The sequence below is a fragment of the Gigantopelta aegis genome, chromosome 3, assembly GCF_016097555.1.
Source record: "Gigantopelta aegis isolate Gae_Host chromosome 3, Gae_host_genome, whole genome shotgun sequence".
Lineage (NCBI taxonomy): Eukaryota > Metazoa > Mollusca > Gastropoda > Neomphalida > Peltospiridae > Gigantopelta > Gigantopelta aegis.
This window is the reverse complement of record NC_054701.1, coordinates 44,052,266-44,077,972: the sequence shown is the minus strand read 5'-3', so window position 1 is coordinate 44,077,972 and position 25,707 is coordinate 44,052,266. Positions and strand designations below refer to the sequence as shown.

At 36.1% G+C, this 25,707-nt stretch overlaps 2 protein-coding genes across 3 annotated transcripts; one reads left to right on the top strand and one right to left on the bottom strand.

Annotated features, from left to right (window-relative positions):
* Window positions 1-6,694: 6,694 nt before the first annotated feature.
* On the bottom strand, window positions 6,695-11,153 carry LOC121368097 (DPY30 domain-containing protein 1-like). 2 transcript variants are annotated; one of them, XM_041492657.1, is made up of 3 exons: window positions 10,902-11,153; window positions 8,800-8,930; window positions 6,695-6,937 (listed from the first exon to the last, which is right to left on the bottom strand). In XM_041492657.1, exons 1-3 carry the CDS (start codon window positions 10,927-10,929, stop codon window positions 6,731-6,733), a joined length of 366 nt encoding a protein of 121 aa, XP_041348591.1. In that variant the 5' UTR covers window positions 10,930-11,153; the 3' UTR covers window positions 6,695-6,730. The 2 variants fall into 2 exon arrangements, with proteins under 2 accessions (XP_041348591.1, XP_041348592.1); XM_041492658.1 differs by lacking the exon at window positions 10,902-11,153 and adding an exon at window positions 9,257-9,495.
* Window positions 11,154-13,368: 2,215 nt separating this feature from the next.
* Window positions 13,369-24,285, top strand: LOC121368096 (protein O-glucosyltransferase 1-like). Its single transcript, XM_041492656.1, has 10 exons — window positions 13,369-13,504; window positions 14,876-14,969; window positions 16,493-16,639; window positions 17,133-17,268; window positions 17,846-17,967; window positions 18,937-19,096; window positions 20,233-20,291; window positions 21,912-22,079; window positions 22,546-22,602; window positions 24,004-24,285. The coding sequence occupies exons 1-10, from the start codon at window positions 13,369-13,371 to the stop codon at window positions 24,146-24,148; spliced, it is 1,224 nt and encodes a 407-aa protein (XP_041348590.1). The 3' UTR covers window positions 24,149-24,285.
* The last annotated feature ends 1,422 nt before the right edge of the window (window positions 24,286-25,707 follow it).

Below are 25,707 nucleotides of genomic sequence, written 5' to 3'. Positions count from 1 at the left end.
CTGTAATTACATATCAAATATATTTTTCGGCATACAATATTAGTGGCTGTATATTAAACGTGTTTCTGATCGTTCTAATATTTGTACTAGGTTACATTTCATTTTATTTCCTAAACAAAAGATTTTTTCGTACGTACGAAATTATTTGAAGTCAAAATCCAGTTTGGACTTCTTACAAATATTAAGACGACCAGAAACACACTGAATATACAGACACTGATATTATAAACAAGAAAATATATTTAATATGTAAGTTTAATCGTAGAAATATTTTATTAGTCGAAAACATCTTACAATGCAGCAAACTCGGGAATGTCCCTTTAAAAACAAAAATGCTTGCAACTCGACTGACTCATAAAATCACGGACTACATTTTCGTGTATGATTGTTACAGAATTGAATGTTTTTATATACCCACCATCATTAAAATAAAACGTGATTTAAACCATGTGTGCGTAGCAGAAATGATGTGGCATACCCACCAGATTAAAAATTAAAAATTAAGGTACCCCATGTTATCAATTCTTATTTAGCGTTATTCATTTAAAACAAGGAAACAATCCTTTTCTTTCAATCATAAAACAATAAAATAGTAATTTAAATATAAAATAGCCGTCGTCGTCCCATTTTTTAAACGGTAGTTCAGGATGCAGTAAAGCTTATGGGTTGTACTATACCAAATAAAATCCCATAGGCGACACTGTTAACGTATGTAAAAAAAAAAAATTATATGCAACAAAAGAACGACCCATAAATATCAATACTCCAACCCCTCCCACAAAGTATTAACATGTCTATATTCCCTCAACTAACCCTAATCCTAACCATAACCCTGAGGGAACATAGAGCTGAGGAACCCTAACTCTTAGAGAAGATAGAGCTGAGGGAACATAGAGCTGACTCCCTTGACACAATGGTACTAGATGAAATAAAATTAATACATTTATTGCCCAGATAACAACAATCTGATTAAAATTAGCTCTACTGGGTCTAGCAGTACATCTAACAGCATTGCGTGGACTCCCATGTCCAGGTGACATTTCATCTATAAATAACAATTTAAATATCGACCAATTACACTTCGCCTTTTATAGCGTTATTCGGGAGCATGCAAATTCTAAAAATATCGGGCGAGACTATTTATGGAATAGGCGAACTTGTTGGTCTATTTCAACATTGAAAAAAACAGGGGGGAAAGTGCAGTAATAAACTCTGGATTATATACTAGTATAAACAGAATTTATGGCTATACCATCACGGGTTTTTTTTTTTTACCGTCTTAAAACGAATTTTATATAACATTTTATATTGCAATTAGTTTCCGGCATACTTCGTAATTCACCCGAATCATTTCGTATACCCTCGGCATAATCCCGAATATTTTCAAATTCTTTTCAAATCACTGGCATGATTTTGCAAGTAAGGTTTTGATTGGTCGAATGAAAGGTCAACTGGACATGAGCTCCAACGGGCTGCTGTTAGATCCACATGTAATAGTGGAGCTAATTTTAATTAGACTGAGATAACAAATAAAAATTGACAACAAACACTGTCACATTTATTACCAATGACAGGACTTTTAGTATTAACTGCTCTATCAAAAGTTTTAGTGCATCTCGAACTCTGACCCGGCCGGATGTTATTTGGTTTAGTGTTACCTTTAGGGTTTGCCTAACGAACATTTTGCTCTCAGTGACGTAGAAGGTTAAGCAAATATTAACCTGCAGCTAAACTAGTGAATGTGAAATACATTCTCTCGGTTAGAAACAAATACAAACTAACACATGTACGAAAGATCCATCACGAATCTGACATTTTATTTTACAAGTGGAAATACACACATTGGCAGCTTGCTGTCAGATTTCGACTGTTTCTGCTAATGTGAGATAATGTTAGACTTAGACCCAGACGCAGCTATTTTATTCCTTTTAGTTGAAATATATGCAGGTGGTAATGAAGAACGGGATACATGTGTGTACACATCGGTAGCTTAAAACCTCACTTCTTAAAGCAGTTGGCTGCTAAATCAGGCGTGTATGCATGGAGGAGGGTTTCAGGGGTCGCACGACCCACCAACCCCGCTCAAGTACATTGGGGTTTTTTTCAATATATTGATTCGACCCCCTATTTATAAACTTAGTACCACTTGATGAAAACGAATCATACACTGTGTTGTATATATAGACTGAATGAATGAATGAATGTTTAACGACACCCCAGCACGAAAAATACATCGGCTATTGGGTGTCAAACTATGGTTAATGCAAACAAATACGGTGATGATCAACATCAATTTAAAAATTCAAAATTTAAATAAAAACAGTGTAAAGAACTGTGCAAAAATACAGATATCACAGATAGATATTGACTTTTACTCAAAATTTCAATTTGTGCTCTACTGGAACATTCTCAAAGAGAATGTTACACCCCTGCACCACGGTGAGGTTATAGCACGCGCAGGCGATATATAGACTAGTCTATAACAAACTTTAACTCTTTTGTTGTTGTTGTTGTTGTTGTTGTGAAACATTTAAAGACTCGAGGCCGTACTTTGTTTAAAGTTACTATGAGGGAAGGCAGAGGACAGTAAACAAACACACAAAACAGGTACGGTATAGGCAAAAGGAGAAAACACCCCCACCCCCATCCCATTTTTGGCCAATTAATTAATTTGCATTTGTATAAGGTTATTAATAATGTTTATCAATGCTACCGAACTGCATTTCATTTGTTACGTCCTCCCACGCTCCTGTTAAAAACGTTTATGTCCGCGCCTGGATTCAGAGCATAGTAGACTAATATAGGGTCTTCCTCGGGTGAATAAAAAGGGCTCTTTTTTTAAACTGAAAAAGGACATTTTTCACATTTTTCTGGGAGAAAACAGTCCCGTCCCCATCATTTAGGACGGCCCTTGAATTCAAACTAACAGGTAACTAAACTAACCGCTATAACTTTGGTCCTGAATAAGCAAAGGGGGGAAAATGCAAACATTACACTGGAAGGCTGTACAACATGCTTACACGTTCCAAATGGGAACACATCATAATTAGGCAAGCTTCTGAACACATCAGTGCGAACTTTAAAAGTGCTGAAGACCTATAAGTTCAGAGCACATATAGCTCACTTTGGCAGTGCCTGCGGTGACCGTGTAGCGTTAGTGAGACATTGTGGAGACCTTTCGTCATCACGTTTATACCCACTCCTGTGACTGTAAGCGGATTTCAATGTTGAAGAATGCACGTAAGACTCTTACGTGGAATTTCAGACACCGATGAATTAAACGTCTTGATTGTGGAGTGACTGGACATGCCAAAACATTTGGTAGCCTGGCGGATTACCGGGTTTAGACATCTGGTAGTCCGAGTGAGACATCGGTAGCCAAAATACCCCGGGCTACCACTAAGATCGAGCCCTGCTTAGAGTATCAAAACATAGGCACCGGAACATGCCAGCAACTGGAAGTGGGAAACAGTTAATTCCTCCTTCGTTTGGAGGGACGCATATTCTAGTAACCTCATACCTCGGCTTTAGAATCGAGTGGACAATACCCTCACTCCTTCCTCAATCCACCCACCCAGCCAAACACAGGATCGATTCCCGTCGGTGGGCCCATTGGACTATTTCTCGTTCTAGCCAGTGCACCGCGACTGGTATACCAAAAGCCGTGGTATGTGATATCCTGTATGTGGAATGGTGCATATAAAAGATCCCTTTTTTACTAATGAAAAAATGTAGCGGCTTTCCTCTCTAAGACTATATGACAAAATTGACAAATGTTTGACATCCAATAGCCGATGATTAATAAATCAATGTCCCGGACCAAGTCACTGGCTATCCAGAGATTTGCCCGCGACATACATGCCTGAAACCTTAGTGGTGTATGGGCATGTTAAAGACTCTCTCTCTCTCTCTCTCTCTCTCTCTCTCTCTCTCTCTCTCTCTCTCTCTCTCTCTCTCTCTCTCTCTCTCTCTCTCTCTCTAGTGGTGTCGTTAAATAAAACAAACTTAAACGTTAGTTTTTTCTTTATTGTCTTCTATGACGTCAGTTCAACGGGTAAGACAGTACACAAACACGTGCTAACATCAGAGAAGCCTTCCGCCCATCGCTCTCTAAAAACAAATATGCTGTGTAATGGTTAATGTAAGTCACGACTTTTTACGACAGTTCCCGATGTTTTGACTGTCTTGTCACGTTATAGGCACACTTACAACTTTACAGTCATTATACGTTCTGTTGTTATTGTTGTTTTTTAAATGAAATTGAGGCTACAAGTAAAGGAGAAGTTTGTTTTGTTTTACTTGACTGACTAGAAGTTTAACGTGTTCATATACCTCTATGGTTTCGAACACGCCTATCCCGAGTCCGGCCTCCGATAAGATCACATTGATTATTAATCATAGGCTATTGGATGTCAAACATTTGGTAATTTGAATATATAGTTATAGAGAGGAAATCCGCTCCATGTTTCCATTAGTAGCAAAGGCTCTTTTATATGCACCATCCACCAGACAGGATAGCACATACAAAACGGCCTTTGATATACCAGTCGTGGTGCACTGGTTAGAACGATAAATAGCCCATTGGGTCTACCGACGGGGATCGATCCCACTGGAAGAAAAGGAGATGTCGAGCTTCATCTCCAAGTAATATACTGAACAACAAAAGAAACGGGCATATTAATGTAGATTTCTTTAAATTATTTTAAATTATTCAGTTTTAATACCATTAGTGTTTGTGTCTATTAAAATCATCAATGTGCTGTGAACATTTAAGGCCCATTGTAATTTCTAACAGTCTTTTTACCGAGTTAATGTCATCATATGTCTTTATAAATAAATATACAAATGTATGTTATATATCCAAATACGTAATGTTCACTATTAAAATGACCCATTGGCTGGCAACATGACGGTTACAACAACAACAAAAAACACGATCGGTCACTATAAATAGCAATGCATGTACTCATCCATAATAAAAGTTAAAGTTTGTTTTGTTTAACGACACCACTAGAGCACATTGTATTCGATGTCGAATATTTGGTAATTTTGACACAGTCTTAGAGAGGAAACCCACTACATTTTTCCATTAGTAGCAATGGATATTTTATATGCACCATCCCACAGACAGGACCACAGTTATTTGTGAATCTTTAGCTGAAATTTGTGCATGCCAGCCCCTGCTTATCAAAAATTATCGCGCCCCACTTTTGTCACAAGGAAAACCCGATGTATGAATACCAAGCCTCATTACAGCTGAACTGTTTGCACTGCTGGTGAAAACACACACAAACACACACACACACACACACGCACGCACGCACGCACACACCCGTCTCGTACGCTTAAATGCTTAAAAATGGAGGCTGGTACTGGGTATGACTTTAACTTTAACACGGGGGAAACTCCCATGAAAAGACATATTGCAGTTTAATGCTGTTTGAAACGAATGGATGAATGAATGAATGAAAACAGTGTATGGAGCTGTGGAATATAAACCAATATGACACAGAATTGTCAACATAAAACGAAAAACATATTTTAAAATATTATCACAGATGCTGTATTCGCCACTCCCAAGGAAACCCACGATAATGTTACCGCCCACGATAATGTTGCCATCCACGATAATGTTGCCGCCCACGATAATGTTGCCACCCACGATAATGTTGCCACTCACGATAATGTTGCCACTCACGATAATGTTGCCGCCCACGATGATGTTGCCACCCACGATAATGTTGCCACCCACGATAATGTTGCCGCCCACGATAATGTTGCCACTCACAATAATGTTGCCACCCAGATAATGTTGTCATCCACGATAATGTTGTCATCCACGATAATGTTGCCGCCCAAGATAATGTTGCCACTCACGATAATGTTGCCACCCACGATAATGTTGCCACCCAAGATAATGTTGCCACCCACGATGTTGCCACTCACGATGTTGCCACCCACGATAATGTTGCCGCCCACGATGTTGCCACCCACGATAATGTTGTCATCCACGATAATGTTGCCACCCACGATAATGTTGCCACTTACGATGTTGTCACCCACGATAATGTTGTCACCCACTCACGATGTTGCCACCCACGATAATGTTGTCACTTACGATGTTGTCACTTACGATAATGTTGCCATCCACGATGTTGTCACTCACGATGTTGCCACCCACGATAATGTGGTCATCCACGATAATGTTGCCACCCATGATAATGTTGCCACCCACGATAATGTTGTCACTTACGATAATGTTGTCACTTACGATAATGTTGCCATCCACGATAATGTTGTCACTTACGATAATGTTGCCATCCACGATAATGTTGTTACTTACGATAATGTTGTCACTTACGATAATGTTGCCATCTACGATAATGTTGTCACTTACGATAATGTTGTCACTTACGATAATGTTGCCACCCCTGCACCATGATGAGGAATAGCACACAGAGTTAACGCCCATGAAAAGTTAAAAAATTTGTCTAATGACACCACTAGAGCACATTGATTTATTAATGTCAAACATTTGGGGTGGGTTTTTTTACATTATAGTCTTAGAGTGGAAACTATCTACATTTTTCCATTAATAGCAAGGGATCTTTTGTATGCATCATCTCATAGACAGGATAGAACAATCAATCCCGGCCCTGAATGTATAGAACAAAAACAAGACACTTCATTTACATGCTTATTATTTAATGACTCTAACTGCATTTTTTTATTACGTGACATCGTCATCATCAAAAAAGTCATCTATTTGTTTAAACACAGAATCTAGTTCTCGGTGGACAACTGGTAGCTGCACACAAAACTGGTCAGGTAGAAATTGTCTTCCATGGAAACTGTGATCAAGCAAGTCCACTCTACTCTGCTCAGATTGAGGCTCCTTCGCAACTGAGAGAATTTCGTTCTCAAGTGGGTTGTTTTTCTTAAAAGGAAGAAAGAAAGAAATGTTTTATTTACCGACGCACTCCTCACGTTTTTATTTAGGGTTATATATGGCGTCAGATTTTTCTTAAAAAGAGAAAACAAATACAGGCACGGTGGATGCAAGTAGACATTGCGGGGCCTCACTGAGATCGTAGGCGTAAAGCAAAGTTTCTAGGGGGTTCGGGGAATATGAACCCCGTAAAATTTTGAAAACTAAATGTCCTGAAATGCAATTTCCTGCATTCTACAAGTAAAATTCATCTCTGCGTTAAGATTTACTACCAAAATAGTATGAAGAAATATGTAGTATTGATACATTATATATTTTTTAACGAAAATAAATGTATAATAATTATAAATATACCAAACTTATATAGCTTTATATCTGATACATATTTTGATATTATAATTAGTGCATTCACAATTAGGCAGAGCTTAAAATCTGTGAAAATAATAGAACTGCAATTAAATAATGCCTACTAAGAGGTTCTGTTATTTTAAATATATATTGTTTGTTTCAAAAAGAAGAAGAAGAAGAAAAGAAAGAAATGTTTTATTTAACGACGCACTTAACACATTTTATTTACGGTTATATGGCGTCGGACATATGGTTAAGGACCACACAGATATTGAGAGAGGAAACCCGCTGTCGCCACTTCATGGGCTACTCTTTTCGATTAGCAGCAAGGGATATTTTATATGCACCATCCCATAGACAGGAAAGCACATACCACAGCCTTTGATGTACCAGTCGTGGTGCACTGGCTGGAGCGAGAAATAGCCCAATGGGCCCACCGACAGGGATCGATCCCAAACCGACCGCGCATCAAGCGGGCGCTTTACCACTGGGCTACGTCCCGCCCAAGAAGAAGAAGAAGAAGAAGAAGAAGAAGAAGAAGAAGAAGAAGTAGAAGTAGAAGAAGAAGAAGTAGAAGTAGAAGAAGAAGAAGAAGAAGAAGAAGAAGAAGAAGAAAAAAAGCGAGAAAAAAAGGATAGCTCGCATCCCCACCATATACAATTTCATATTAGGTCAAATTTAAAAACAAAATAAATAAAATGGCATAACGCATCCCAGGTAGTCATGCGTAAATCCTAGGGATGGAACTCGATGGAACTCAAGGGTGTTTACGAACTATTAACTAGAGAGCTATTTCGCAAGACCTACGCATCAATATTAACACCACGTTCAGTCAACCACCCACCCAACCCAGTAAGATGATGCATATGGGCTTAAGGCCATAATTGGCGGAGAGAGGCACGAAGCAGTTACCCTTGTCAGGTAAAATAAAAATAAAAATTGAAAGTGACTTTTTAGCTACAGTCTATGTCTAGTTGGAGAAAACATTATTATTTCTTTGCCTTCAATTCATACGTGTTTTATTTGTTCTTGTTTTTGTTGTTGTTTTTTCACTGCAGTTATTTTAAAGGCATATTGTCACAGACCACTGACCTATTTAATGGTCTAACAAAGTATTACCTGACCAAAAATAATTTGATTTGTCCCTAAATGTACTTTATTCAACCATCTTCATAACCACCATACTCCATTTATTAATGATATTTTGTAAAAATAATTGAATTATGGCAATGGTCCATAATTCAAAAACTAAAATTGCCGAGAAGTTTGACATGGATTTCACTCCACTGTGGTTCAGTTAAGGTGATGCAATAGCTAGATTTGGTTTCCAACAATTAATGTAATTTTTAGTTGTTATCCATTTTTAGAGAAATAAGTTCCTTAAATCCGTGACAGTATGCCTTTAAGTTATATCTGGTACGAACCTGGGGTCTAGTAGTAATTACTTATTTGATTGTGTTAAAAATAAAAATTAAAAGTGAAGAAAGAAAAATGTCTAATACCCTGAATGTGTACAGATACTGCGCGAGGTATTCTATTGCATCATCGGGTTTCTTCTCGACGATTTCCACTAATGCTGCCGTCAGACATTCTCCCAGTAGCTTGCGAATATACTGATCGTCCCTGTTAATTCCTGTGGATTTAATTGACAGTTGACAGTGAAACCTACTTCCAAAAGTTAAACGTTAGCTTTAATTGGGTAGTTTTCAATTACTATCTATAACATATGCGATTTTATTGGCCGTAAGCTGTACATAACACCGAAATGTTTGCATGCTAAATATATTCGCTGTGTATAAATAAATAAATAAATAAATAAATAAACAAACAAATAAATAAATAACAACTGGTTACTGTCTTAAGATATCGTTTTTATCCTGTGAAGGTTAGAATGGCGAATGCAATCCTACATAATACGAAAAATAAGTGAAATTTAATTAACCGTTTTATTCACTTTACCGTTTTTCAGTGTAGTTCGTCTACACATAGTGATGGCCTTGTAGCCTAGTGTATCTATATACGGAAACAAAATAATTCTTACACGAATAATATAATATTTTTATAATAATAAATACCATGTTAATAAAGTTATTTTGTATTATTATATGTTAACATCGCATCGTTTGTTTACGTTGCAGGGTCAAAGGTCACCATTCCTTTGGAATCATAACTAAGTCATAACTTCTGTCCCAGACCCAGTCACTGACGAAGTCAAAGATTGTGCCCGGGAGAGACGTGCTTGAACCTTAACTGGATATAGGCACGTTAATATGTAATCCAATCCAATAACTAGGGTAAAAGTAGTTCCGTTCCAAAAAAAGCTATATTTTTGGTCAGTGGGTTGCTTGTCCAGGACAATGTGCTTGAACTAAAATTGGACATAAGTTTATTTTTCCATGGGTTTCTGTTTTATACATGTAAGTAATTGTAGTAGCAGCAGCTATAGTAACATCACACTTGGGCTATCAGAGTTTGTAGTATGTGCTATCCTGCTTGTGGGGTAGTGCATGTAAAAGATCCCTTGCTGTTGCTAAAAGGTAACGGGTTTCCTCTCTAAGACTATGTCATAATTACCAAATGACTGACATCCAGTAGTCAATGATTAACAAATAAATGTGATCTAGTGGTATCGTTAAACGAAACAAACTGTCTTTTAGTAACAGTATTAGCAGCAGTAACAGGTTCAAGCACGTTGTACTGGGCTTATATCACGCTATTGATGCCATGTTGATGGTATTGTCTTACACATTCATATCGAGTCGTACAGGCCTGAAAGGCAATCTTCCATCAATACATCATCGGGACCAGGATTTTGGTAGTGGCAGTGGTTAGTAGTGGTAGTGGCCGTGGTAGTGGTAGAGGTAGCAGTAGCAGCAGCAGAAGATGATGATGATGATGATGATGATGTGATGGTGGCGGTTGGGTACTTAGGCGCGTGTGCAGGGGTGGGTTTCGGTGTCAAAACCCCTCCCCGCTCAGGCTAATTTTCTTTTTTCTCAATATATTTTCCTGGGGAGCAGCTCTCAACACCCTATAAAATTCGGTCGCTACAGTTCACATACATTTACACACACACACACGCACGCACGCACCTACCCCCTCCCCCAGCTAAACTCCATGCACACACTCCTAATACTATATGTACGTGCTCATATCCAGTTACTATTCCAGCATACATGTGTGCTTGGGCAAAAGTTCAGTGACATCAAACATTTTGCCTAGAGCTGAAGTTGTTGTAGGCCTACATCGTTAAAGCTTTTCGTTTATTATACAAAGCTAAAAATAAATTAATTAAAAATCAGTAGGTTTTCAAAAGGTAGTAAAGATATTTATATAGTATTGTATAATATAATTACTATGTGTACACGTGTACATTCTATAACCGGTGGAGGCTCCAGAAAATCCAGGGGGGGGGGGGGGGCAGTGACATTGGGGAGGTTTGGATGGGGGTCGTAAAAAATGAAAATTAATATATAATAAAATTATAACTATCGCAAAATTTAAGGGGCGGGCCCCTGTTGCAACCCCAACCCCCACCCCCACCCCCGATCCGCCTCTGATAACTGTAAAGTACCTACCAATTCCAGAACTGTAAAGTACCTACCAATGTGTTGCTTTACTTGTTCTGTCATACTTAGAAACAGGAACCAACCTGTTTCCAGGCATAATCTCTTCTCTTACTGTAGCAATTTTATCACTTCATGATCGAAATAATTTCACATGTCCTAGGAAAGCACCGACTTCAGCTGCTGCACGGTCTTCCTCTTTTACATACAACTTGTCAAAAGAGTTTTACGTTCAACTGTTTTCGTCATCAAGCTGCGATTTACCGCCGTAGTCAAGACTCTAGCTTTAAATAAACCGGACATGTATAACGGGACCAGTTATTATCGGCATTGTACTAATGTTAATAGTGCACAATCGATCTCTAGTGGAGGTCGCAATCGGTAGAAGGGGTAGGAGCACGGTGCAAAACCTTTTATCTATTTGGAGTGGGACAAAAAAAAACACCCGTATATTTGCGTGCAGAAGTGAGGTGAACAGCCTCCCACCCCACCCTTCCCTTTGTTCCTGCAGGCCGTGTGTGTGCGTGTGTGTGTGTGTGTGTGTCTGTGTTTGTTTGTTTGTTTGTGTGCGTGTGTGTTTGTGTGTGTGTGTTTGAGTGTGTGTATTTGTGTCTGTGTGTGTGTGAGAGAGAGAGAGAGAGAGAGAGAGAGAGAGAGAGAGAGAGAGAGAGGCGAAAGTGTATGTGCGCAGGGCCGTAGCTAGGATTTTTTGTTTGGGGGGGGGGGGGCAACTGAGTAGTTAATAGTCTAAATCTCCTTTTCTTTAAGTTTCTATAATGCTTTCCGATTTTTTTTCGGGGGGGGGGGGGGGGGCCTTGCCCCGATGCTAGCTACGGCCCTGTGTGCGTGCGTGCGTCCGCGTGTGTATGTGTGTGTGTGTGTGTGTGTGTGTGTGTTCTTGCGAATGTATGCGCGTGTGTGCATGTATCTTTAGGATGTACGGGTGTGTTTGTAGTCATGTCTATTTTCTTCGTTTTTGTTGGGGGTTAAGATGAGTGGATGGATAGGTTGGATTGATAGGTGGATGGGTGGATGGATGGATGGATGGATGGATGGATGGATGGAATAGAATAGTAAAAGGTGGGTGGAGGAGTAGTGTCTCACTCACGACTTTAACTCAAAGGAGATCTGAAACGAGATAGGGGGCATATCCTAATGCTGAAGCAAAACCTCAAATTCGAGTAAATATGGTAGAGATATTCGGGGAAAATTTATAACCTGGGACCTTTTTACTATGCATTTCCATTATTCTAACCTCAAAATTAGTTGTAATCCATGTAAAAATGCGTAGTGATTCGCTTGCAATTCTATATAGCTGTTTGGTAGCTAATATTTAGCTAATATAGCTAATATTTAAAAACAAATGTTATCCAGGTTCGGGCATTTTTGCTTAATTCTGGCAAAATCCAGCCTGTCCCCCTACAGAAATGGGAGCCCGTACGTCTATGGCCAGACTGTAATTTGCAGTGTTTCTCATAATATAAGGAGAATTAACCCTAAATAAAAAATACCGGTAATAGCGTTTTAATTAAAAACAGTTCCCAGAGTCAATGTTAAAAAATGTATAGGCCTATGGTTAGATGTAAGGACACTAGGCCAATACCGACTTATCTCTCACCAATTAATCAATAATCACAGTCCTGGACAAAAAGACCAAATCGCATTAAACTAATAGCTACTTTATTAAAATCCAAGCGGGATGCAGCTCAGTAGTAAATTGACGTGCGACGATGGACTTTTCCCAACCACTGCACCACGATTGGTACACAACAGTCGTTACAATAGTCGTGGTATGTACTGTCAGGTATATGGGAAAGTATAATATCTATATAATAGATTCCTTACTGCTTTTTAAAATGAGTAGCCTGTATGGCGGCAACAACCCCCCCCCCCCCTCTCTCTCTCTCTCTCTCTCTCTCTCTCTCTCTCTCTCTCTCTCTCTCTCTCTCTCTCTCTCTCTTCTTGCAATGCTATATAAGTGTGTGTGTGTGTGTGTGTGTGTGTGTGTGTGTGTGTGTATATTAAGTTCTCCTTTAATGACTTTGGGAACAGTCAATTTTAGAAATATCATCTGATTTAATAAAGGTATCTAGCATAATACTCTTTGAAGTGTTGGTATCTCAATAATAATGAAATTTGATAATTAAAAAATATTGTTTTAAACTGTAAGTGTAACGTATAATTCAACTATGATATTAAAAACGTGTCTGAAATCATGGCAGAGGTCTTCAGTAAAGCCCAAAACATCTCTTTTTGTCATAATTCTAAACATATTTCTAAATATGGGTTTTTTAGTTGATATTAAATTATAATAGCCTAAATTCGTGTTAAGTGCAACTCAGTCAAACCTAACTGAAGCAATCCATGGGAGAGAATCCTTACCGGTATGGAACTCTTTAAATGGAGTTACTTTCATATGCATATTTACTGATAGCTTCAAATTTGCTACGATCGTATATATGTATAATATTCCATAGAAATAGTGGTGTCAGTCTATCAGAGAAAATGAAAGTTGATTACGTTTTATATTTGTGTTTGTTAAACATTATTTTGACTGTAGCTGTAGATGATGCGTGTGACAAAGGTGAAAACGGACTGTGTGAAGAAGAAAGTAAAGAGGCGCATTCCAAATATAAAAAATGTGCGTACTGTGACACATTTCGGTCCAAAACATTATTTAAAGTTTAAATGAATTTGGTTTTGATTTGTTTATTTTACACTTAAGATGGCGTTCTTTCAATATTTGGTTTTTGTTTATTTTTGTTATATTTATAAGAGGAAATTGTAGACCATTCCCACATAAAATTCATATGTATATTTATAATAATATATTTTAATAAAATGCATTTGTTTGAAGCAGGGCTTATAAGTTATAGAATTTTTATAAAATTCACTAGCCATGGGACCCAATGATGATGGGATCAGTGATTAAACAAAATTACTAGCCACGATTAAAAATTCACTAGTCCTACTTTACCTTAAGTCAATACAATTTTACTAAATATTAGTAATAATAAGATATGTCACCTAAAGAGGGAGATAGAGTTTAAAAATACAAATATTTGGGGGTTGGGCTGAGGGCAGGATATTCATATTTACAAAATAAACTTAACTACAACATTTGACACAAACATATTATACTAGCCATCGGACATGGCAATAGTATTTACTAACCCAACATTGAATATCACTAGCCATGGGAGTGGGGCTACCATAATCTAGAAGCCCTGTTGAAGTGTATACCTATATGATATGTTGTTGTTTTGTTTTTAAAGCTTAATCAGATGTTGACGGGGATGATAGTTTTTCACTTTACTGTCGTGGGGTGACCTTTTGGTAGTCTAATAGACTTAAATGTATTTCAATGCATCATGCATAATTTAGGCTTCATATCAAAAAATATATATATATTAGTTTACAGAGCCAGTTGTACATATGATAGCATGTGGTATTGGATTGTGTTTTAAAAAGCTAGGGCCTCTGATATGTATTTTAGAGCATTATGGAATTAAAATATATAACAGACCTGCTATGTTTTGGTAAGTGAATATGTATTTTGCATGCTAGGTCTAAAAAAATGGATTGCTTTTTGAGGGCCACTAGCGATTTCGAGCCCTGGGTTATTATCTCTGCCCTCATTGGCAAATCGGCATCACATAAATTTTTTGTGTTTTTAAATTGACGTTCATAATTTGTGCAAATCCACTGGAGAAAAGAAATGGAAGCTTCATGCACCCAGTTTTATTGTTGTTGTAGGCAGATGCAAAGAAATGTAATTTGAATACTTAATCATTTAAATAAAAAACAGTGCTATATGCTTCACCACATTTTTTAAAAACACAGTCTACTGACCTTCAACCCTATAAAAATAGTACTGAGTTCCAATATTATAAATTGGAAAAAACAATCGCCCACCCAGGTTACATGTTTTAGGTGACCAGAATGATGAATTTAAAAAAATAATTGATGGGGTGTGATCATTGATTAAATTTGTTTTGTTCATTCATTTCAGCTGCACAGAAGAAATGGCAAAAGTATATTGATGTTATCAACAAATCACTGAGTTCATACACAGATTGTGAACAAGACTGTTCCTGTCACAGCAGGTAGTTGAAGTACTTATCCCCATTTGCTTATCGTAAATAGTTTTGTAAACATTAAAGAGAATGAGGTTTGTAGATGAGTGGCAGTGCAGAACAAATGTAATAGCCAAAAACAAATTCCAGTTAATACTTGTAGAGGGAATTCTATTCTTCTTACATGTATATATCACTGGCGTAGGAAGTGGGGGGAGGGGGGCATGTGGGAGCGGCGATGTTTTTTTATATATATTTATACATGTATATATGTGTGTGTGTATGCCCCCCGCCCCCCCCCCCCTTTTTGGCACTTTCCCACGCCCATGTATATGGTCTTTAGGACACTAATAATTAAGTTTAATATTAATCTGTATATTGCAATTTATTGAAAACCCAACAATGTGATATATATTTAATATCAAAATGACTCGTGCTGTTTAATTAGCATGAACAAGTTAAACACTGTTAGTGATTTCCCTAGAAATTTGGCAAGGCATGGTAGACCAAACACTTTTGGGGCATTTTAACCATTTTCGGGGCACTTATATTTCATTAAAAATACTCAAAAATTAATTGAATAAACATTAATGTAATTTATGTACATGTACTTGCTTTAATAAATGAATGGCATATTTGATTAATTAATAATACCTTTTTGGGTGTTTTATAAAGGCAGTTTTAGAATTAATTACTGAAAAAGGCTTGTTTAATCTCAGGGCAGCATGGCACTGATTAAGGCAAGATGGTGCTAGACTATTGAGGAATGGTGCCGCACCATGCTAAAACAAGCTAGGGAAAACACTAACTGTTATGTTTAGCACACATCTCCTGATTAATGCAGACTTGACAGTTGCATCGTTTTCGCCAACTTCGAACAGGTCAGTTGATACATGTAGGCATGTGCTAGACAAAGACATGATGGTCACATCTAATCTTCAGAACTTGAGTAATGTCAATAAGACTGTTACATCAGCTGGTGTACATTTTCAGACTAGTGCCAACTCGACTCAAATTGATATTAATCTGTATGTACATTTTGTGTGTATGTGTGTAAATATCAGTTTTTTTGCCAGAAAAATGTTTTTGGGTATGGCGCTATGGAATTGAATGCAACCAGAGTCAACAGGGGTATGGGGGCCTTTTTCAGAAAGAAAATTGGTTAAGAGTAATGATAGGAGGTAATAAAGGTTAACTTAAAAAAGATAATCTGAAAAAATAATTGGGTATGGTGCCATACCCATTTTACCCTCTGGCATAAACCCTGAATATATAATTCCAAGCAAGCAAATCTGGCACTTGTATTATATTAATTTGTACGTGTATGTCTAGTATTAGAAATGCAGGTACCTGTATGTACATTGTGTGTGTGTGTGTGTGTGTGTGTGTGTGTAAATTCCAAACAAGCAAATCTGGCACTTGGTGTTGATCACTCTGTTAATAATAATAATAAAAAATTATATGCTTGTTAATATAATGTACATGTAAATAAGAAACACCTTTTAAATATAAAGAAAACAAGTTAAGCGTTTGATCTGTCGTTGTTATTTCAGTGTTATTGATGAAGATCTTAGTGTGTGGGAACATAAAGAGAAAGGCATTACAAGAGAAAGGTTTGACCAGGCAAAAGAGCGAGGTGTCCACTACCAGATTGTTAACCACAAACTTTACAGAGAAAATGACTGCATGTTTCCTTTCAGGTCAATTTTATGATAGCATTGTTCTTAAAATTGATCATACGTAATTATATTGATGGAAAGAAACAAGGAAACACATGGTATTGGATAAAATCCTACTTAAAGTTAAACATGATGCTGTGTATACTGGATTTCAGATGAAAATTCAAGAACAAAAGAATAGTTCATGCAGTAATTAGCTCCGTCTACATTGGCATGCAATTTACCTGTGACTGCAATGACGGCAGTTCCCCAGTAATTAGGACACCAGAGTGGAATGAAATAATTGCACTTATTTGAAGGCTTAATAGACATATATGTAACCCATAATTCAAATATTTGATGAATATATTATTTCATATACATTGGCATTTTCACAAGAACCGTGCAATTCTAAATCATGTATAAATATGCTTTTGCCACAAGTGCGATAATTGCTTATCATTATTAATGTTTTTCCATCTAAACTTTTTTAGTTCTTACATTGAAATTAAACATCTGACTTTGTTCTTAACAGGTGCAGTGGAGTGGAATATTTTATCCTGGAGATCATAAAGAAACTGCCGGACATGGAATTGCTAATCAACACTCGCGACTGGCCCCAGTCTCCGTGCCACAGTAAACCTTTACCGGTGTTCTCGTTTAGTAAAGTGGTCAGTTCTCAAGATCGGCATGTGTATTTCACTTGTTTCTATTTTGTGGATTTTCTTGTCATTGTCACCTATAAGATCCATTTTAATACCAGAAATAATACCAGACATGGCACCTACTTCATTTTGATCATTAAACAATATATGACATATTCTTGCACTGATGAAAATATATCAATAGAGCTGAGCACAAAGTGACACGTGTTTCTCATTTTAATATTTAGACATATATATACGGGCTTATCAGGAAGGACAATTTTAAATTGGCTCCCATGTGTAAATATTGTCAGATAATAATGTTGAAAGGGAATTCATTACCTATATTCTTAAATTGAGATTTATACTTACTGGGATGGACAGGGTTTTTTTAAACAAGAAAAAACTACAGTTTACCCAGCAGTTACTTGTCTTTTTGACGTCTTTCATCTGTTTTTTCTACCAGCTCTTTTTAAGTAATTTTTAACTTCTTTTGTTAGCCGTCTCCATATACCAGTCCTTGTTCTTTTCAGCTATATCAGGTGCCATTTATGCCATATTTTTCCTCATCATGTTACAGATTCTAATTCTCTTTCTCATACAGTATTCACAGAACTGGGACATAATGTATCCAGCGTGGACATTCTGGGAAGGTGGACCAGCTGTCTGGCCCATATATCCCACCGGTCTTGGAAGATGGGATGAACAAAGAGAGATTATTCCAAGGTAAAACATTAGTTAATAAAAAAGAAGGAAATTCAGGCATCATGTTGGGGGAGGGAGGCAGGTGGTATAACTGAAAATTATCCATTGCCCTCTCAGCCAGTTAAAAGGCAAATTAATGAGTGTATTACTGCCCCCTCCATTTGCTGACATCTTCCGAATGTCTTTGGGAAATATATGACATAGTTGTTTAACAACACTTCGGCAGTCGGCAGTTTATAAACTGTGGCTTTTTGGTGTCTGACATATTGTTATTACCAGCTGAACTCATAATTTCTTTTAACAATGTTGTTACATGATACATGTAAGTAAATATATATATATATATATATATATATATATATATATATATATATATATATATATATATATATATATATCCAGATGGGCATGCTTTTTGTGCACCTTTTGGTACTAGTACTTGTCATCCCCTTAACTTATGATATGTTTCAATCACCTCTTGGAAACATGTTCACTACTTCTCCAGTCATGAATAGCATTCTAATCAATTATGTTGAAAGTCGTATTCATAACTGGAGAACTTGAGGAGAAAAAGCTGACGCCCACTTTCACGACACAAGTTAAGATGGTGTCATATTCAAAATGGCAGAATTATTTGCAAGGTAAGTATTTGAGCATAGTAAACTAATATATTTATTGAAATACACAAGTTAACCAACCGGCTGGCAATACATTGTAATGCATTAGAGCTAAGTGAGAACTATTACTAGTGTATTTTTTTCAACTGTTTATAAGTTGTATCATGAAGGCTCTGTTTTGGTGGGAAGCATGTTTCACTGAATGTGTTGACTGCGTTTGATCTTTTGATGAAAGTTACAAGATGTTCTGACAATTGGAATACTCTCCACTCATGAACTCGAAACTTACAAGTTGTGAACATGACTGAACTCGAGTCATTTGGAACGCTGCATTAACTGATGATGGTAAACTGGTAATGCTTGCTATTTTCAGAGAAGCTAGTAAATGGCCTTGGGAAAAGAAAGTCAGCAAGGCGTTTTTCAGAGGATCCAGAACCAGTTCGGAAAGAGATCCGTTAATCCTGCTGTCTAGAAAAGAGCCAGACCTGGTCGATGCAGAATATACCAAGAATCAAGCATGGAAGTCTGATGCGGTATAAAAATATATACAGTGAACCCTCTATAAACCGGAATCCCCTCAAAATCAGACATTTTTCAAGGTCCCTTTTTAAATATCTGTACAGAAGGGAACCTCTTGAAACTGGATACCTCTTAACTTTTTACTTGGTCCCGAGAGTGTCCGGTTTAGAGGAGTTTCACTGTATAACAATCTCAGGGTTTCTGTCAAAGGGTACAAAGGGTAAAATTATGTACCCTAAATTCTTGGAAATTAATGAATACATTTTTAAAAAATTTTAAAAACAGTTTTTAGTTGCAACTCAAATCTCGATTTTCTGAGGGGGTGGGGTTAAAGACACATCAATGGACTGACCCATTTAAACACAATGTTATAATTTTTTCAGCTAGTAAGGGCATTAAGTTATTCAGAAGTAGTGTTCATAATGACAATTCAAGCCCATGAATCTATATCAATAATGAAGTGGGCGGGATGTAGCCGAGTGATAAAGCGCCCGTCAGATGCATGGTCGGTGTGGGATCGATTCCCGTCGGTGGGCCCATTGGGCTATTTCTCGTTCCAGCCAATGCACCACGACTGGTATATCAAATGCTGTGGTATGTGCTATCCTGTCTGTGGGATGGTGCATATAAAAGATCCCATGCTGTTAATCGAAAAGAGTGGCCCATGAAGTGGCAGGTTTCCTCTCTCCATATCTGTGTGGTCCTTAACCATATATCCAACACCATATAACTGTAAATAAAATGTGTTGAGTGCGTCGTTAAATAAAACATTTCTTTCCTTCTATACCAATAATGAATTTATATACAGGGCTCGAATTTAGCATATTAAAGGGCAAGGCCATTTGGCCTACGTAGACTGATTGTCGAAAATCTCCCCTCCCCCCGCTCTAGGCGGAAAAAAAATTCATATCCCGATTTTTTTACATTCCTGTGAATGGATATGGAAGTACTGAGATGTTATCGGGCTTCGCCAGACACGTTGACCTTCCCCCCCCCCCCCCACCCTGCAAAATTTCCTGCGCACGCCCGTTGCTGCATGGCTACCATTAAATTTGAGCTCTGTTTATAGAAAACTTGATTTCATTAAAATATTTTCAAATGAAATAATAACTTGTGAGTAGATTTGATTGTTTGAGTATCTTCATTATAGGATACGCTTCATCGCCCACCAGCTAAAGAAATCAAACTTGAAGAACACTGCAAATTCAAGTAAGTAAATTTACTGTGTTTCAAGGTACGTTTCAAGGAATTTTGAATCGTCAATTACCTAGCATAATATTTTTAAGCATCCTCACACTCACAGGTTCTTTGTAAAGGTAGGATGAACCTATTATATATATTGCTGGTCTTTACCTCCGATTCCTTTCTCTGTGACTGTCTTTTAGAAAAACAGAATATTAATAAATTGGCATTTTGTTTGGTAGAATATTTGATGATATAATATTAGAGATGAAAATATTTTTGAACATATTGGCAACAAATGACTGTTATCCAGTGGTTATTTATGAATGAAATCAGACAGAACTTCACTTTATCTCTCCATATTTTCTAATATGGTTTACGATGTCCTACCACAAGCAGTTTGTAATAAAGTAAACAACACAACATTTAAAGTTGTAGTCAAATATCAGATGATATTCCATAATGTTTTCATTTTCAGTAAAGGTTATGTTGGTTTTAAACAAAAATATTGAAAATTCTTAATTAAAATAGCATTTTTGCTACATGGTAACGTTAACACTCTTAAATACTGATGTAATCCTTGCGAGTTTCCTCATCTGTGTAGTGGCTGTATTGAAAATGATCAGCAATGAGTATAACAGTGTCATCTTTGTTTTCGAATAAAGTTTGGAGCATTTACATGTATATCATAGGCATTTTGTCAGATTCTTTGCAGCATGTACATGAAAGCAAAAGAAGGAAAATAACTTTTTACTTTGTTATTAGGAATACAAGTACGTGTACATACAGTAAATAGGAAGAAAATGTTTTATTTAATGACACACTCAACACATTTTATTGACAGTTATATAGTGTCAGATATTAAGAGAGGAAACCCACTGTCACAACTTCATGGACTATTTTCAATCTTTTATATGCACCATCCCACAGACAGGATTGTACATACCACAGCCTTTGTTACAGTAAAATAGATTTAAACCATATGACTCATAGGTATGCTTTCTTATATAAAGGTACCGTAACCTTTAAATTTTACAAATATATAGAGGTTATTACCAGTGTTTGAGTGTTTTTCGGTATTGTCAGTATCATATATTAGGAATAAACATTGTATTATGTGAGCCTCTGGCGAGCATAAAACATTATATTTATACCCAATATACCATATTAACAATACCGAAACACACAAGAGTAATAATCTCTTTAACATAAGCTCAAGCTTAATATACACAGTATACGCAACTTTAATTCCAGTCAGCCATTATGCAATATTCATATGATGTAAGAATATGTGGCGTGGTTTCTTTTTGAATGGAAATGACGTCAAACGTCTATGACATCATTTTGGATATCCTTATATAATAATAAACTAGGTGCTTTAAGTATTTTTGTTTTCTGAATGCATGGCAGCTTTCAATGTAAAGTTGCTATTGAAATGTTTTTGTTTGATGACCATAAATGCATAGGTCAACTATGGAGTGTCACCCTAGTACGTTTGGTTAAATGTCAATAAACCTAGTGCCATAACCTCAATTAATTAATGTAATTTGCAAAGTTATCAAATTTTTAAAGTGTTTGATCTGAAAAATATCACGTTTTGATTGCACTGGATATTATATGATTAATATATATATATTTATATTTCAGGTATTTGTTTAATTTCCGAGGTGTAGCAGCCAGCTTCAGGTTCAAGCATCTGTTTCTGTGTGACTCGCTGGTGTTCCACGTGGGTGACGAGTGGCTGGAGTTTTTTTATCCTGCCATGAAACCCTGGGTGCATTACGTCCCTGTCAAACAGGATCTCACCGATGTCCGGTAAGATCCATAATTTGTCTTACATTTAGTTGATCTCATTCTGTTAGTAGCCAGGGTAGAGATTTACATAACTATCTTCAGCACAACGAAATCGTAAAATCATCATAGGCTATGATTTCACTACAGCACATGCCATAGTGACGTCATGGCCTACCATGGTTTTACGATTTCATAGTGCTAAAATATCTTTGAAAATATGGGCCCACCAGGTTAGCGGATTATTAGTACTTTTAACAACTGCATAAGCGATCTTAGAGGGTGTGATTTTGTGTGGTCAAATTGATGTAATTACTGAAGTAAGACAGAGGAAACGTGTCAGGTAGGTTACTACTTACAGTTGTGTTGAACTTAATCCTGGTAATACTAGTTATTGTTCTTCGCATTTAACTCTTAATTTTTGCAGATAGTTTATGAAACATTTAGTTTTCATTCCTCCATTTCCATAGTCCTTTGTTGTGTTTTTCAGAGAACTACTTATTTTTGCCAAAGAAAATGATGATGTGGTCAGAGAAATAGCCAAAAGGTACTGTATATTTAACAGAACCTCACTTTGTACTTATTTTCGCAGAATTGTGAAGCATTATGTATCATCGGTAAAATCAGTTTGGCAAATTGTTTTTCTCACCCAAAGCTACCCCTGATATAATATGGTACTGAAAAACAGACAATCAATTTGAAAGTGTGAAATTAACAAGTGAATCTAATCATCATAAAATATATGGTATCTAAGTTGCTGCATGTTTTTCCACTGTGCATCTTAGAAAACACTTTATTAAAAAGGAAGGCATTGGTTTTGTGTGTCTAGAAATAAAAAGGTGATTTACAGAAAACTGCCATGTGTTCACCGACACTAACATTTGCAAACTATTTGTCTGGTCCCCGATGTGGCCATCTGGATTAACTAGAATTGCATAAACCAGTCTTGCGATGGGTTTTTTTGCTCAGTCTGGTTAAATACATCCCAGGATCTTGTATATACATGTATTTTTTTATTTTTTTTAATATTATATTTATTATTTTTAATGCAGCACATAAACATGTTGAAAATCAGAGATTGGTTTACAGTGTTTTGAGAGTTCATTTACAATCGGAACATTTTGATGTGTCATGGGACTTTTAGATTGTGGCATCTAACACACCCCGATAATCGAATTCACCGAACAACTTTTTATAATATTCCATTCAGAATACCTTGGGTGACTTTGAAAATTTAATTATATTATAAATGCATAATTTGCAAATACTCTCCAAATAGTAGAAGTTATGCATGTAGTTTTTATCGATACATGTGTCATCTGATACAGTAAAATAACGTTATAATGAGTTTGGTGCTGACAAAATAATCTACTCCCCAAAACAAATGTTTTGTAAATTTTAATTGCCATACAATTTCACTTGCATAGGTGAGCATTTCACTTGCAATATTATTATTTATCAGACTGCACATCTCCAACTCTTCAAACTTTGAGTGGAAGGTAGCAGACACTCAGAAGAAAGGGTCTGTAGAGCACCAATATATGGTCAAAATAGGTTGGATTAAGAATGTTTTTCATTGGATGTACATAGAATGATTTTGCCATTTGGTTAAAAAGAACAATGGAAAGAATGTTGGTTTTGGGACAGGCCTTACACAGTGTCAAAATATCACCAGCCTACATGTACTCCAAGTTAACTGTGCAAGTAACTAAAAATCAGCAATCTTCACATATTCAAACATCTGTTTCCATTCAAGATTAAAACATTTAAGGAGAGTTAAAAGCTGAAATACCTACAGACGACTGACCTACTATTTTAGCTTTTAACTAGTCTAGTAAAACGATGTGTTAAAAGTGTTTTTAGTAGTAGATTTATTTTTTTCATTTAAATTTTAATAAAATATAATTAAAAAATCTTTAACTGATATGAAATTTTGGTGTCATTTCAGGGGAAGACAATTTATCTGGAATCACCTTAAGATGGAAGATGTGTTCTGCTACTGGGAAAAGCTTTTGAAAAGATATGCAAAATTACTTAAATTTAAAGTGAAGCACAATAAGAATTACAAACAGATCACCAGAAAACGTTCGTGATACTTGACTGCAAACTGAGAATCCATGCATATCATAGAGCTTTTATAATTTACATTTACACTATATTTTTTAATTATTTACCAATATCTGCAGCATCTCTATACAGCTGGAGAGCAGTAAATAAATATTTATCACTGGCTTTTTTGTTTGTTAATAATGTCGAGTTGGAAATATGGCTGTGTGTGTATCATTTATTAGTTACATAAATTTGTAAAGATGTATTGCACTATAAACCATCAGGGAATATTTTGTTCAGTATCGTGTAACAGTAGTTGCTAATCAATTTTTAATTGACTACAAATATCGCTAATCAAAATTTGGAAAACAAAATGTTGCCTGACCATACAATCAACTGGTATTATACTGTTTCGACATGCCTGTTACTTTAAAGAAATCTTCTGTAATTTTAATAGCAAAATTAATGAAAACCTTTCAAGAACATCAATTAACTTAAAAAGCAAGACTAAAAAATAAAAATACATTATTTATTTTACCTTAATTTAATGCATATAAAAATTGTTCATATTAATTCAGTTATTTTCTTTTGCCTTTTTAATTGCTATTCCTTACTGATGCAAATAAAAATAATACCAAGTAATTTTATGGAAAAAAAAATGTCTTCCAATATTGTTTTTATTGTCTTTTCACAAGTTTTATACTTCGGAATGTTTGGATGTATTCTGGATTTTAACAAAAATTCCCGAGATCCCAGTCTATTTAGTCGCATGATCTCCTTTTCATTCTTATGGTACACAACAGAAAATTGTGTAACAATTTAGATTTCTTTATATGTGATCATTCGGCAAATGCATCGTTGCAGTTTGTATTTGTGATGACTATATTACTAATCATGTAATGATTTTAATGCTGAAAAATCGAAGGCAAAGTGGATTTCAACTTTGCACATAAACATGGTGGAGTTCAGTGGTATAGGTGCGAGGTGGGACTATTTCGCCTGAATCACTCCCTAGCATGATCTCTGGTACATCAAAAGTCATTGGATATATGTACTCTTAGATGTATAGAAGTGCATACCTGTTGTCTGTTAATCCAAATAGTAGCTTAACACATTTCGATAAAGTTATAATTGAGTGAAACATGAGCCTGTGACTTTGAAATGGTGAAATACCATCTAAAAATAGACTAAAACTCTACTCCACAACTGTTACTTCTCAGACGCACGTGCAGTTTTAAAAATATGATAAATGCATTTTGTGATATTAAAAATACCAGGAAGACCAAAAACACTTTGAATGTATGGAAATTGATAATCTAAACCATAAAATCTAAGTAAAGTATGATTTCAGTTAACAAAAATGGCTATAATAGTAAAAAAAATATGCTTTAGTGTTTAAAAACTAGGGTATGTCCCTTTAAGAGACGTTAATTTTGTCAAAAGGTAAACTTAAAAAAATACCCATTTTACCCTCTGGCAGAAACCTTGCTTACATATACCGGGGGTTTAACTGTTTGTTTTTCAGCTCCTTATTTTGAAACTTACAAAGTTATGTTTTGTAATAAATATAAATCTAATTTCAAAATCAAACTAAACATAAACA

Excerpts from the sequence above, each read along its gene's own strand:
- LOC121368096 (XM_041492656.1), top strand. The coding sequence starts at position 13,369 with ATGAAAGTTGATTACGTTTTATATTTGTGTTTGTTAAACATTATTTTG. Across the intron at positions 16,640-17,132 it reads GACTGCATGTTTCCTTTCAG|GTGCAGTGGAGTGGAATATT; the intron begins GTCAATTTTATG and ends TGTTCTTAACAG. Across the intron at positions 19,097-20,232 it reads AAGCATGGAAGTCTGATGCG|GATACGCTTCATCGCCCACC; the intron begins GTATAAAAATAT and ends TCTTCATTATAG.
- LOC121368097 (XM_041492657.1), bottom strand. The coding sequence starts at position 10,929 with ATGACAGAACAAGTAAAGCAACACATTG. Across the intron at positions 8,931-10,901 it reads ACAAGTAAAGCAACACATTG|GAATTAACAGGGACGATCAG; the intron begins GTAGGTACTTTA and ends TTAAATCCACAG. Across the intron at positions 6,938-8,799 it reads AGTATCTGTACACATTCAGG|AAAAACAACCCACTTGAGAA; the intron begins GTATTAGACATT and ends CTTCCTTTTAAG.